At 37.8% G+C, this 13,274-nt stretch overlaps 1 protein-coding gene across 1 annotated transcript in view; it reads left to right on the top strand.

Annotated features, from left to right (window-relative positions):
* Smp_144970 (putative copper-transporting atpase 1, 2 (copper pump 1,2)) overlaps positions 1 to 8,090 on the top strand; it is a gene marked incomplete at its 5' end in the record, with an annotated part of 73,392 nt that extends 65,302 nt beyond the window's left edge. The window contains 2 exons of the mRNA XM_018797213.1: positions 206 to 387; positions 7,229 to 8,090. Coding sequence (XP_018652277.1) covers positions 206 to 387; positions 7,229 to 7,570 — 524 coding nt within the window. The 3' untranslated portion in view covers positions 7,571 to 8,090. The remainder of the gene's footprint in view (positions 1 to 205; positions 388 to 7,228) is intronic.
* Positions 8,091 to 13,274: the final 5,184 nt, after the last annotated feature.

Below are 13,274 nucleotides of genomic sequence, written 5' to 3'. Positions count from 1 at the left end.
TTTTAATTGTTGAGATCCTCGCAAATACAGTTCCTTCTTTTTTCTCTAAAGCTGTTGTTTATTCGAATTTTAAGAAAAGTTTATATCAAAATTATCATTATTATTATTCCTGTTATTGTCTATTCAAAAATCGCAATAATGGTTAAATCTAGTGTTTCTTTTCCTCGGTGTTTTATTTATCTATTTATTTGTTGATTTCATTTAGGTTGTTTAATGCCATTCGGTATCGAATTAACACCATGGTTTGCATCAGCTGCAATGGCTGCTTCATCTCTTTCTGTCATACTTCTTTCATTACTTTTGAAACGTTGGCAAAAACCAACACCAGCATCTCTTATCTGTCCAGAATATGTGAAATTCCTTAACTCACGATCATATGATACTAAGGTAATACTTTTAATTGAGTTGTAATAATAATTATTCATTGTTTTCTTTTGTCGTTACTTAATTATCACTAGGTTGGCATAGTCAACAATAAATGGTACACATCACCTTACCTCAGATTTCGGTTATCAACCATATGATGTGGAAGAACAGAGCTAGCACAGGAGAAACTATTTACAAAAACGCCGTGTACAGTGGACCTCGAACAGTTGTTCCTTGGGCTCTATGGGTGTGCTTCCAGGTTGTAAAGACTAACAACCCTAACCTAGTTTCCTTCCCAATTTTCTCAAGAAGAAGTATCTCCCCAGGATATAAGCAACAGCGAAATGACAACCCCCCTCATGTTCTGACAACACTCGAGATCATTTATACTCTTTGATGGCAATCAATGACGAACAGTCTGTAGTGGAATTTGAATCCAGAGCTTTTGTATCAGGCTTTCAACCGTACTTTTAAAGTAAAATGTAGTTATGCAACACAATTTTGCTATAAAAGAAGGATGGAAATACTCTCTCCTTCCTACTATAATACAATAATAAGTCTAGAGGACCGAAATTAGACTACCATTAAGCTGGATACTCGATCAATGGGCTGTGCACAGACTGGATCACGTTATGCCAGATATATGATTTTATTTATTTGAACACATGAACATTGGTACAAGGGGACAACAAATACATATGCACCACACAATAACAATGAGATCAGTAGAAGTTATCATTGATTTGTGTGAGGGATAGGATACTGCCTGGGTGCCCAAACCGAAGCAGGTGGTTTTCTTAGGGGACCACACCCGGAGCCTTTGATCTGAAGGTCTAATCCACAAGGATGTTGATATTTCTTGTAAGTTGAACGCTTTATTCAGATCCTAAGCTATTCGGATAACCCCAGGGCTAGCACTACTCAGCGACTTGAACACCAGAGAGAAGACACGAGTATCAGAGAAACACTTTACCGCAAGGTTCATTTTTGTACAGAAAATCATAGGTATTTATAGAAGTTAGCATATGTTAAATCAACATCCTTTTTCAGCCAATCCATTTAACGACATATATTGCTACCGACCAATAGTAGCATGCCACGTTGGACTCTAGAATGTTCTATCGTATTCTGATTGGCTGGGGCTCTTTATGAGCCTCTGGAAGCCGACTCAACACTTCCCCCGAATAAGATTTCTTTCTAGGGTCAACTTGTAGTTTGACAACTGGGTTGCGACGTCGTCCCATTATTCTCGTCGTCTTCCTTGTCCACGGCTTCTTTCCAGTGTTCTTGGGCATTTGTGCAACTAAGATTAAATCTAACGGAAAAATCGGCCGGTTACTTCGATTCTGCATCGTTCTTTTGTCTTTAAGGATTTGATTCGTGTGTCGTATACATGTCCCAAAAGTTCCTCGAACTCTGTACAGAACTCTTCCCAATTTTTGTACAACTTCTCCCTGCTCCCATCGGTTCTTCCCTGATGTAGGATTTAATGTAAACTTTGTCGCCAACATTGAAGTTCCGGATATTTGGATTGTGACTGCGCTCATCAACTAATTTGGATGGCAACATGGCATTGAAGACGGTTCGAACACGCCTTCCGAACATGACTTCCGCAGGAGACTTGCCGTCCGGAACATTCGGGTTCGGAGTGGATCTGTAGGATGTTAGAAATTTCATGATCACCTGCCCAGTCGTCCCTTCGCCTCCCCCCTTCAGTAATGCTCGTTTAAAGGTGTCCACAAAGCGTTCTGCTTGTCCGTTAGATTGTGGATGATAGGGTGGAGAACGAAGATGAGTTATTCCGTTTGCTTAACAGAAATGCTTGAACGATTCTGCGGCGAATTGCGAGCCGTTATCTGTTACTAAGGTCTCTGGTACTCTGAAACAGCTAAACAGGGTAGACACCTTGTGGATTGTTTCTGAGGTTGTACAATTTGGCATGGTATATACCTCCGGCCATTTAGTAAATGCATCTACGATAATTAGAAACAGTTTTCCTTAGATTGGACCAGCAAAATCTGCATGAATTCTTTCCCAGGGTCCTGCAGGCATAGGCCAGTACTGAGGTTCGCATTTCACAGGATTTTTAGCGGCTTGAATGCATGATGGACAGTTACGGCATTTATTCTCGATATCTTTGTCCATTGACGGCCAATAAGCATAACTACGAGCCAACGATTTCATTTTATTGATTCCAGGATGGCCACTGCGAAACTGCTTGAGAACCTTGTGACGTAATAACTTCGGAATAACAATTCGATCACCGAACATAATACACGAGTCAACAACCATTAGTTTGTTCCGTCGACGAAAATATTGCAAAAGTTCTCCGTCAAGGCGATTGTTTGGCCATTTGGTCGACAGATAGCATTTGACTGTGCTCAGTATCTTATCACTTTCAGCGATCTTCTTGATAGTTTGAAAGGTTACTGGGAGTCCATTGATTGCGTCATCCAATACACGATGAACTTCTTCCTCGGCTTTTATATTTGCTACAAGAGTCTCCTCTGGGGTTTTTGATTGAGAGCCTATTAATCTTGACAATGCGTCAGCTTGTCCGAAGGCAGTAGTAGACTGATACTTTATCTTGAAGTCGTACCCCAGAAGTGTGGTTGCCCATCGTTGTAGTCGGTTAGCTGTGTGGACCGGAATACCTTTCTTTGACCCAAAAACTGCAAGTAGTGGTTTATGGTCTGTTATTAGAGTAAAATGTCGGCCATATATCATCTTATGGAACTTTTTCACTGCAAAGATAATTGATAGGGCTTCCTTCTCAATCTGACTATAGTTCCTTTCGGTCGTTGTCAAAGATCTGGCAGCGTGTGAGATAGCTTTTTCGGACCCATCAGGAAAAATGTGAGAGATAACTGCACCCACACCATAGTTAGAAGCATCTGAAGCGACGACTATCGGTAGCGAGGGATCATAGTGTGACAATAAGAGATTGGAAGTCAGGAGTTGCTTGATTTTCTCGAAAGACGCTTGGCAGTCTGCAGACCAATTCCATCTCGTATTCTTTTGTAGTAGGTTGTTTAGTGGAGCACGTAGACGATGGAGATCGGGGAGGAAGGTACCATAATGTCTGACCAATCCCAAGAATGATCGTAGGGTGGTAATGTCCCTGGGTCTAGGCATTGTTTTCACTGCTTCAATGTTCTCTGGATCTGGTCGTCTTCCGTCTTTATCTATTATGAACCCAAGGTACCGTACTTGCTGCATATAGAAGTCACACTTTTCCGCTCGGCTATGCGTTCTAGTACCAGGTCCAGTTTCTTCTGCAGGTCCATTTTACCTACTGCCATAATTATGGTGTCGTCTAAGTAAGCTGCTGCCCCTGGAGTACCTTGTAACATGGTATCCATAATTTGCTGAAAAATAGAGGGCGCTGTCTTCACCCCAAAAGGTAGTCGGTTATACCGGAACAGACCTTTGTGTGTGTTGATCGTTAAAAGATCTTTGCTTTCATCAGATACCGGGATTTGTAGATATGCGTCTGATAAGTCCAATTTCGCAAAATATCTGCCACCGTTCAGCTTAGCGAAAAGATCTTCCGGTAAGGGCAACGGATACTGATGGGACTCTAGAGCTTCATTTAATCCTGTGGAGTAGTCTGCACATAGACGGACACTTCCATTCGACTTCTTAACCACCACTATCGGTGCAGCCCAGTTCGAGAAGTTCACAGGCTCGATAACACCCATTTGCTGAAGTCATTGTAACTCCTGTTCAACTATTGGAAGAGCAGCATAGGGCACAGGTCTTTTAGGTCGAAAAATGGGAGTAGCTGCAGGCTTTAGAGTTAGCACTGCTTTAGCCTTCGTGCATTCGCCTAATCCTTCTTTAAACACGTCTTGGTGTTTTTGTAGCAAGGCATTTTTCTGACTCCACTCTGAAGTGTTGTGAGTTGTGATTTGTTTGCAGATACTGTTAATAGAGTGGTCTGCTAGGTTAAGTGTTTCTATAAGATCTAGCCCCATTAAGTCGAGTGCTAGCTTTGCGGAGAGCTGCATTACAAAAGGTTCTGCCCATACAAAAACTACCGGTGCACCAAATGTCAGCTTAAAGGACATAAAGAAACATGTTGTAAAAAGAAGATGCACCGTCGTTCATCAAGTGTTCATTACCGAAGACGTAAAAACTGTTCATCAACTAATAGAATAATGGTGGCACATACCAGAACAGAACATAATCGAAGAAAATATGTGACTTTAGAGATTAATGGACGCCGTGCCCGTCTGCAGCTTGATACTGCCTCAGATATTTCACTTATCAGCCGGAAAACTTGGAGTCATATTGGCAAACCCTTGGTGCTCCCTACAACTCAGTTAGCACTCAGTGCATCTGGAGAGAAGGTAAATATTGCTGGAGAGATATGCTGTCCAGTCAAAAAAGGGAATGTACAGAAGAATGTGAAAGTATATCTCACTGAAAGCCCAGGACTAGATTTGCTTGGTCTTGACCTAATAGAAATGTTGCAGTTGGCTAACCAGCCAATTAATCATATATGTAGTCCGGTGAGATCTGATGCACTCTCAAGGCTGATTGGTTCCCAGGCAAAACATGGAGAAGACGTACTCATTGCCGCAGGAGAAGGTGAAGCAGAAGTTCAGGCAAAGAACCCAGGGATATTTGACAAAAAATCGCCACCCAAGAAAAGAAGAAAACCTGTACAAGAGTATCAGACAAATGGCCAAGCAGAAAGATTCGTAGACACTATAAAACGAGCTCTAGTCAAGGGGGGAGGAGAGGCCATCCCAGAACAAGTAATCAGCAAGTTCCTTATGTCTTACAGAGTTACCCCCAATCCGGCAGTACCCGAAGGTAAGTCACCAGCCGAGTGTATGTTCGGAAGGAAAATCCGAACAGTCTTTAGCAGTATGTTGCCACCTAGAAAGACAAGTAAACCCACGAATGAAAATCATATGGTCACTCGTAGCTTCAAGGTAGGTGAAAGGGTACTCGTTAAATCGTATCAAGGTGAAAGAAGGTGGGAACCAGGTATTATAGAACGTCGAATCGGAAGTGTATTGTATCTAATCCGAAGAAATGTCGGAACTTGTATAAGACACATCAATCAAATTCGAAGGGATGACAGAACATTGATGCCACAAAGCCGGCTCCCATTTCATTTGCTCATGGATTCATCTCCAAAAAGCACTCAGGCGCGCGAAGGTAGAAAAGATAAAATACACAAGAGCGAAGCGACACAACCTTCGAGAGTAATGAGTCGCAAGAGAATCGCGGTAACTCAATTCCAGGTGGATCCGAGAAAAAGGTCTTATACAACAGACTTTAAAGGGGGGAGGTGTGAGGATGGTCCACAGGTGTTAAGTCGGCTTCCAGAGAACTCTAACAGAGCCTCTAGAGGCTCATAAAGAGCCCCAACCAATCAGCGATTAATTAGAAGTTGTGTGAAGTTATGTTACTAAAATAACGAGATCCTGATTGGCTGATTAACACACTGCTACTATGTAAACTCAAGGTCTCTTAATTACTATAAAATCCCTGTATTTTCTGTACATGAATGAACCTTGCAGTAAAGTGTTTTCTCTCATACTCGAGTCTTCTCCCTGGTGTTCAAGCCGCTGAGTAGTTCTAGCCTGGGGTTATCAGAATAGCTTAGGATCTGAATATAGCGTTCAACTTACAAGACGTATCACATTATTTAAATAATCAGTTGATATTGCTTTGCTCTGTGAAAGAAATAAACATGACAGAACTTCTTAAAGGTACAAACTAAACAAGAGCTTAGTTGAGCTTTTTGTAAAATCATATGCGATACCCTTATATGGGTATTGTATCCATCTATTGCCTCGTAATCTTCAATTTTAGATTTATGTATATTATACTGTTGATTTAAATTTCTTCGATATTGTATTTAACACTGAAGACCATCATATTATATATAAAATTGGAACTACTTATAGATGACAGTTGAAAAAAAAGTCAAAAATAGTCTTCTAACTGCCGTTCATTTTCGAATCTCAACTGTTCATTTTTAAATTTAAGCCTTCATACTTACAGTACGTAATTGTCTCATACCTTACGTTTCATCATAAAATCGTTTCATGTATCCAATCATCTGTTTAATTGATTTTCTTTTTATGGTCAACAGAAATAAGAAATTTTGATATATCAACCTGCTGATCTGTGTACTGTTTGCAGTTATGCTAGACTAAACTTTTATGGGGTCTTGAAGCTTTTCTCAATGTTCATCTCCTGAATAACTGGGTATTTAACAAAACCACTGTTAAATCTTTTAGTATGTATGCTATATCTTAAATAGTTGACATGAAGAGTGTACAACTTCTGATAAAATCAAGTATAAACTTCTAAGAGATGATTAATGGATGATATATTGGGTCATCTATGATCATTGTAAACTTTCATAAGTTGATATTTTAATAGATTAAAAACTACTGAATATCGATTTAGAAATTAGCTCTTCTTCTTCGCGGTAGTGTTCAGTCGTAGATGAACACTTTGTTTGTTTATATTTTGTTTCTTGCCCCTAAGATTTTCATAAATTTCATCCTTTATTTTTGTTCATCATCGTATTACATGTTAATAAATATAAAAGACATTTGTACTACTTTCTTATTTGAATTAAACTGTTTCTATTATGTAAATTACTTTAATCTATGTAGGGAAGCCTAATAGTGATCATCAATGTGTGTGTTTTGATTTCATACCGTAGTTTCCATTACTGTTCTGTGTTCTTCTTTAAGTGAACAGCATCAAATTTTGGTGTGTATAACATGTGTCAACTACATATTTTCAAATTTTGTTATTGTACTACTTTTGAAGATTATATCCTATGTGAGATTGCTCGCTAACACTACATATACACTTCATTTTTTAGAATAAATCCGGACAAAGACGTGATAGCCAACTTTCATCAGGAGTGCATAGTTTGACCGATAAAGTATTATCATTACGTGATAATTTACGCACTGTACTTACTCGTCATCATCGTATTTCACCGATACACACTAACATTGAAGCAGTGGATAATCAAAATTTGCTCGATACCTACAATAATGATGGTGATAATGAATCTGAAGATGAAATTATAAATACACAAAATTCTCTCATTGAAAAATCATTTATTTCACTAGGTGCACAAAATTTTACGAATGATGAGAACAATATTTCTCTGGAGATGCGAAAAGCGCGTAGCTGGAGTTCTCGAACATGTCGATAATCATTTCTATTATATTTTTTCCAAAGATTTATTAATTTTCTCTGTTTTTGTGTCGTTTGATTGAATTGAATGAATAGATGTCAGTTCCTACCTACTTTTTTAAAACCCTAAACTGATTTAAATAAATAATTTAATACATATTCCCACAGGTCAGTCGATAGTTGACATATTTTACAGCCTTAATGCATTTCGTCTTATCACTTGTTGGTTGATTTTTTTCTCACTTTTGATGTAATTGATTCGTGTCAGCCACACAAACTCCCACTGCTAATTTCTCTTGGAATTACTCTATCCAATCTCTTGATAAGTAATATTGTTCTATTGTGTCTTCTATTTTGCTTCGTTTAATTTCTTACTATCCCTAAAGTGGTTAATGCATACAAATATCACTTTTTCATGTTATTTCTCTTCTAATTTTTGTTTTCGTCCTCGAATTGTGTTATTTCTTTCTCTGACTATTGTGATATACCACCATTTACTGATAGGGAAATGTGTATACCTTTGAAAAAGAATGTTCGCTCTCTGTGATTCCGTACATATATAAACTTAAGCAGACAATATTGGTGTTAATATTTTGCTTTTTTTTCATTGAATTCTTTAAAATGACGTTGATTCGCTATAAAGAGTTAAATATCCTTTGTGTTGATTAGAATGACATAACTTTCGAAGTGAAACTAGTTGATCATAGTCAACATAGGACTGGAAATAAATGTCCACTGGTACAATTCGATGCATATTATAATACCAGATGGAGAGAAAATCCACTAGTTGATAAGCAAAATAATATAAATGTATTCAAATTCAGTAGACAGGTAAAAATAAGAAATGTAGCTCAGAAGGGACAAATGAGATTTTAGAATGAGAATTACTGTAACTGATTGTTTATAGATGAGCAGTGAATGAATGTAACTCCTACAGTGAGATCCGTGTCTATGAACCAAGAAGTCTGGATACGGTACAGTCCAACAATTAATAGCTTTAATTAACTTACGCTATATCTTTGATATGGCTCGGGATCGGCCACAACTGCACAGATCTACAGTCTTAATATACCTTCATGCACACCTTTTATCCATTCTTTTTTAACTTTATTCTCAATGTTTGGTCTTCATGATAAATAGCTAGTACATTTGTTCGACCCCTTTGCTGTTCATCGTGTAAAGCTGTGGTGTGGTAACTGGGGTTAATGCATATTTGTACCATTCTCAGCATTGACCTTAACTGATTGACCCTATCTTTCATCTTACTCCTGTTCTTAAGCTTTACCTCAATATTAGAAGTTTCATCATACGCGAATGGTGCTTCAAATATGCCTAGAATTGGATTCTTGCCAACTACATATGTCCTCTACTTTTATAGACTATGTTTCGAAGCTACAGAGCAATAAGGATTTGACCTCTGTGCAACAGAAGTATGTCTCCTATATACCAGAGATTTTGTTGGTTGATAAATACCAGACAACATTTTCGTACTCACGCCAATGTCATCACCCACCAAAACCCAGTAACTTAGTCATTACGCCCGGATACCTCATTCTTAATCAGGAGGAGGGATCCAGAAACTAGTATGTGGAATGCTTGGGCCATTACATTTCGGTTACATCATGTAAGCTACGTCAAACATGGTCGTTGCCAGAGGTTCATAACTTCGAATGGTACAAGTTTGGACCACATAATATATATTACTAGGTAGCAAGTTCTAAATAAGTAACGCACATTGATTCTCGTCCAAATATTCACCATCATGATGGATGTACCGGTACACTCTTCTCTAGTCTGAATACACTTATCTCGGTTAACTTTTATTAGCAGTGAGACATTTGTACTGTGGGACATTCTTTGACTATCGCTGAGCCAGACTATTTACTTCGGAAATTTTTTCCTTACCCCTCACAACTTATCTCTATTTATTTCTAGGTCTCTCAAAATGTTACCAGGCACTGTCTTAATTTTTAAAGTAGCAATCAGTCTATGACAATATGTTACTCAGCCTTTGCACTTCACAATGATAATGATGAGAAAACAACAATCAGAATGCACAGGTGTCGTTTGTATTGGAACCAGAATGGATTTGAAAGGCATAAAACAATATCCATTATTTCCCGTGAAATAAAGGTATGGATATTTACATCACAACCCATAAGATCACTAGCTCTGCTTTCGTAGCCAACCACATCTCAAGTTTGTTACAATGGTGTACCCAAAGTACTAGCTCCCATAGATACGCACCGTTTAAGTGTAAATAGACTTTTTTTGCAGCTGACATTCCGTGTCGAGCCCGATGTTACATCGGCTAAACGCCTCATTTTGTCGTCTGCTCGCCTTTAGATCTTACTTACTGAGACTCCTATATTGCCTATGTGGAGACGTTTACTAGCCGGCACCTCACCAGCTATAAAAAATGTGTAACCCACAACTCCTATACGGCTGCGAAGGAATTATATAGTCTAACTATCAGCACGTAAATAATTCTCCTCTGCCAACCGTGACAAATACATCTAATACACTTCCACTGGAGAACTTTGATGGACAGGATAACCTGCACGAGTTTTTCTTTGGGTTTTTTTCTCACTTTTGATGTAATTGATTCGTGTCAGCCACACAAACTCCCACTGCTAATTTCTCTTGGAATTACTCTATCCAATCTCTTGATAAGTAATATTGTTCTATTGTGTCTTCTATTTTGCTTCGTTTAATTTCTTACTATCCCTAAAGTGGTTAATGCATACAAATATCACTTTTTCATGTTATTTCTCTTCTAATTTTTGTTTTCGTCCTCGAATTGTGTTATTTCTTTCTCTGACTATTGTGATATACCACCATTTACTGATAGGGAAATGTGTATACCTTTGAAAAAGAATGTTCGCTCTCTGTGATTCCGTACATATATAAACTTAAGCAGACAATATTGGTGTTAATATTTTGCTTTTTTTTCATTGAATTCTTTAAAATGACGTTGATTCGCTATAAAGAGTTAAATATCCTTTGTGTTGATTAGAATGACATAACTTTCGAAGTGAAACTAGTTGATCATAGTCAACATAGGACTGGAAATAAATGTCCACTGGTACAATTCGATGCATATTATAATACCAGATGGAGAGAAAATCCACTAGTTGATAAGCAAAATAATATAAATGTATTCAAATTCAGTAGACAGGTAAAAATAAGAAATGTAGCTCAGAAGGGACAAATGAGATTTTAGAATGAGAATTACTGTAACTGATTGTTTATAGATGAGCAGTGAATGAATGTAACTCCTACAGTGAGATCCGTGTCTATGAACCAAGAAGTCTGGATACGGTACAGTCCAACAATTAATAGCTTTAATTAACTTACGCTATATCTTTGATATGGCTCGGGATCGGCCACAACTGCACAGATCTACAGTCTCAATATACCTTCATGCACACCTTTTATCCATTCTTTTTTAACTTTATTCTCAATGTTTGGTCTTCATGATAAATAGCTAGTACATTTGTTCGACCCCTTTGCTGTTCATCGTGTAAAGCTGTGGTGTGGTAACTGGGGTTAATGCATATTTGTACCATTCTCAGCATTGACCTTAACTGATTGACCCTATCTTTCATCTTACTCCTGTTCTTAAGCTTTACCTCAATATTAGAAGTTTCATCATACGCGAATGGTGCTTCAAATATGCCTAGAATTGGATTCTTGCCAACTACATATGTCCTCTACTTTTATAGACTATGTTTCGAAGCTACAGAGCAATAAGGATTTGACCTCTGTGCAACAGAAGTATGTCTCCTATATACCAGAGATTTTGTTGGTTGATAAATACCAGACAACATTTTCGTACTCACGCCAATGTCATCACCCACCAAAACCCAGTAACTTAGTCATTACGCCCGGATACCTCATTCTTAATCAGGAGGAGGGATCCAGAAACTAGTATGTGGAATGCTTGGGCCATTACATTTCGGTTACATCATGTAAGCTACGTCAAACATGGTCGTTGCCAGAGGTTCATAACTTCGAATGGTACAAGTTTGGACCACATAATATATATTACTAGGTAGCAAGTTCTAAATAAGTAACGCACATTGATTCTCGTCCAAATATTCACCATCATGATGGATGTACCGGTACACTCTTCTCTAGTCTGAATACACTTATCTCGGTTAACTTTTATTAGCAGTGAGACATTTGTACTGTGGGACATTCTTTGACTATCGCTGAGCCAGACTATTTACTTCGGAAATTTTTTCCTTACCCCTCACAACTTATCTCTATTTATTTCTAGGTCTCTCAAAATGTTACCAGGCACTGTCTTAATTTTTAAAGTAGCAATCAGTCTATGACAATATGTTACTCAGCCTTTGCACTTCACAATGATAATGATGAGAAAACAACAATCAGAATGCACAGGTGTCGTTTGTATTGGAACCAGAATGGATTTGAAAGGCATAAAACAATATCCATTATTTCCCGTGAAATAAAGGTATGGATATTTACATCACAACCCATAAGATCACTAGCTCTGCTTTCGTAGCCAACCACATCTCAAGTTTGTTACAATGGTGTACCCAAAGTACTAGCTCCCATAGATACGCACCGTTTAAGTGTAAATAGACTTTTTTTGCAGCTGACATTCCGTGTCGAGCCCGATGTTACATCGGCTAAACGCCTCATTTTGTCGTCTGCTCGCCTTTAGATCTTACTTACTGAGACTCCTATATTGCCTATGTGGAGACGTTTACTAGCCGGCACCTCACCAGCTATAAAAAATGTGTAACCCACAACTCCTATACGGCTGCGAAGGAATTATATAGTCTAACTATCAGCACGTAAATAATTCTCCTCTGCCAACCGTGACAAATACATCTAATACACTTCCACTGGAGAACTTTGATGGACAGGATAACCTGCACGAGTTTTTCTTTGGGTTTTTTTCTCACTTTTGATGTAATTGATTCGTGTCAGCCACACAAACTCCCACTGCTAATTTCTCTTGGAATTACTCTATCCAATCTCTTGATAAGTAATATTGTTCTATTGTGTCTTCTATTTTGCTTCGTTTAATTTCTTACTATCCCTAAAGTGGTTAATGCATACAAATATCACTTTTTCATGTTATTTCTCTTCTAATTTTTGTTTTCGTCCTCGAATTGTGTTATTTCTTTCTCTGACTAGTATTAATACTACTCACTACAACTCAGTAATATTATTGCTACCAAATTATGATGATAATATTATCAATGTTTGAAGCAATTTAACCACAATCTATCAAGCGTAGCTTTAAACATACTTTAATAAAATACTCACTTTATTTATGATTAAGTAACTATTTCAAATGTATTACTGTTGTTTATAACTTAATAATTACAATCAGACTGGTGGGTCCTGGGTTCAAACCTCGTGAGGTGAGGTCGTGGATACGTACTGCCACTAAGGAGTCCCACAATAGGACATAAATGGCCGTCCAGTGCTTTCAGGTTTTCTCTGGTGATCTAGATTCAAGTGACTCACGCTTTCAATTATGAAAATACTAAATCTCCACAAAAACCCCTTCTGATAATAATTTCTTTACTTCAATTAAATCTCTTTCAATGGAATTCGTAAATGAATGATAAATAAATATACTACTTTTTAAATTAATAAATAGTAGTATAATTTGGAATATCATTTGATATAAGTAATGATGCACAATAAAGAATGATAATTTTTAGTAAAAATCTCCTTAC

This window comes from Schistosoma mansoni, chromosome 4 (assembly GCF_000237925.1).
Source record: "Schistosoma mansoni strain Puerto Rico chromosome 4, complete genome".
In the NCBI taxonomy this organism is placed as follows: Eukaryota; Metazoa; Platyhelminthes; class Trematoda; order Strigeidida; family Schistosomatidae; genus Schistosoma; species Schistosoma mansoni.
The sequence above is the reverse complement of the archived record's forward strand: the minus strand, read 5'-3'. Positions and strand labels throughout refer to the sequence as shown.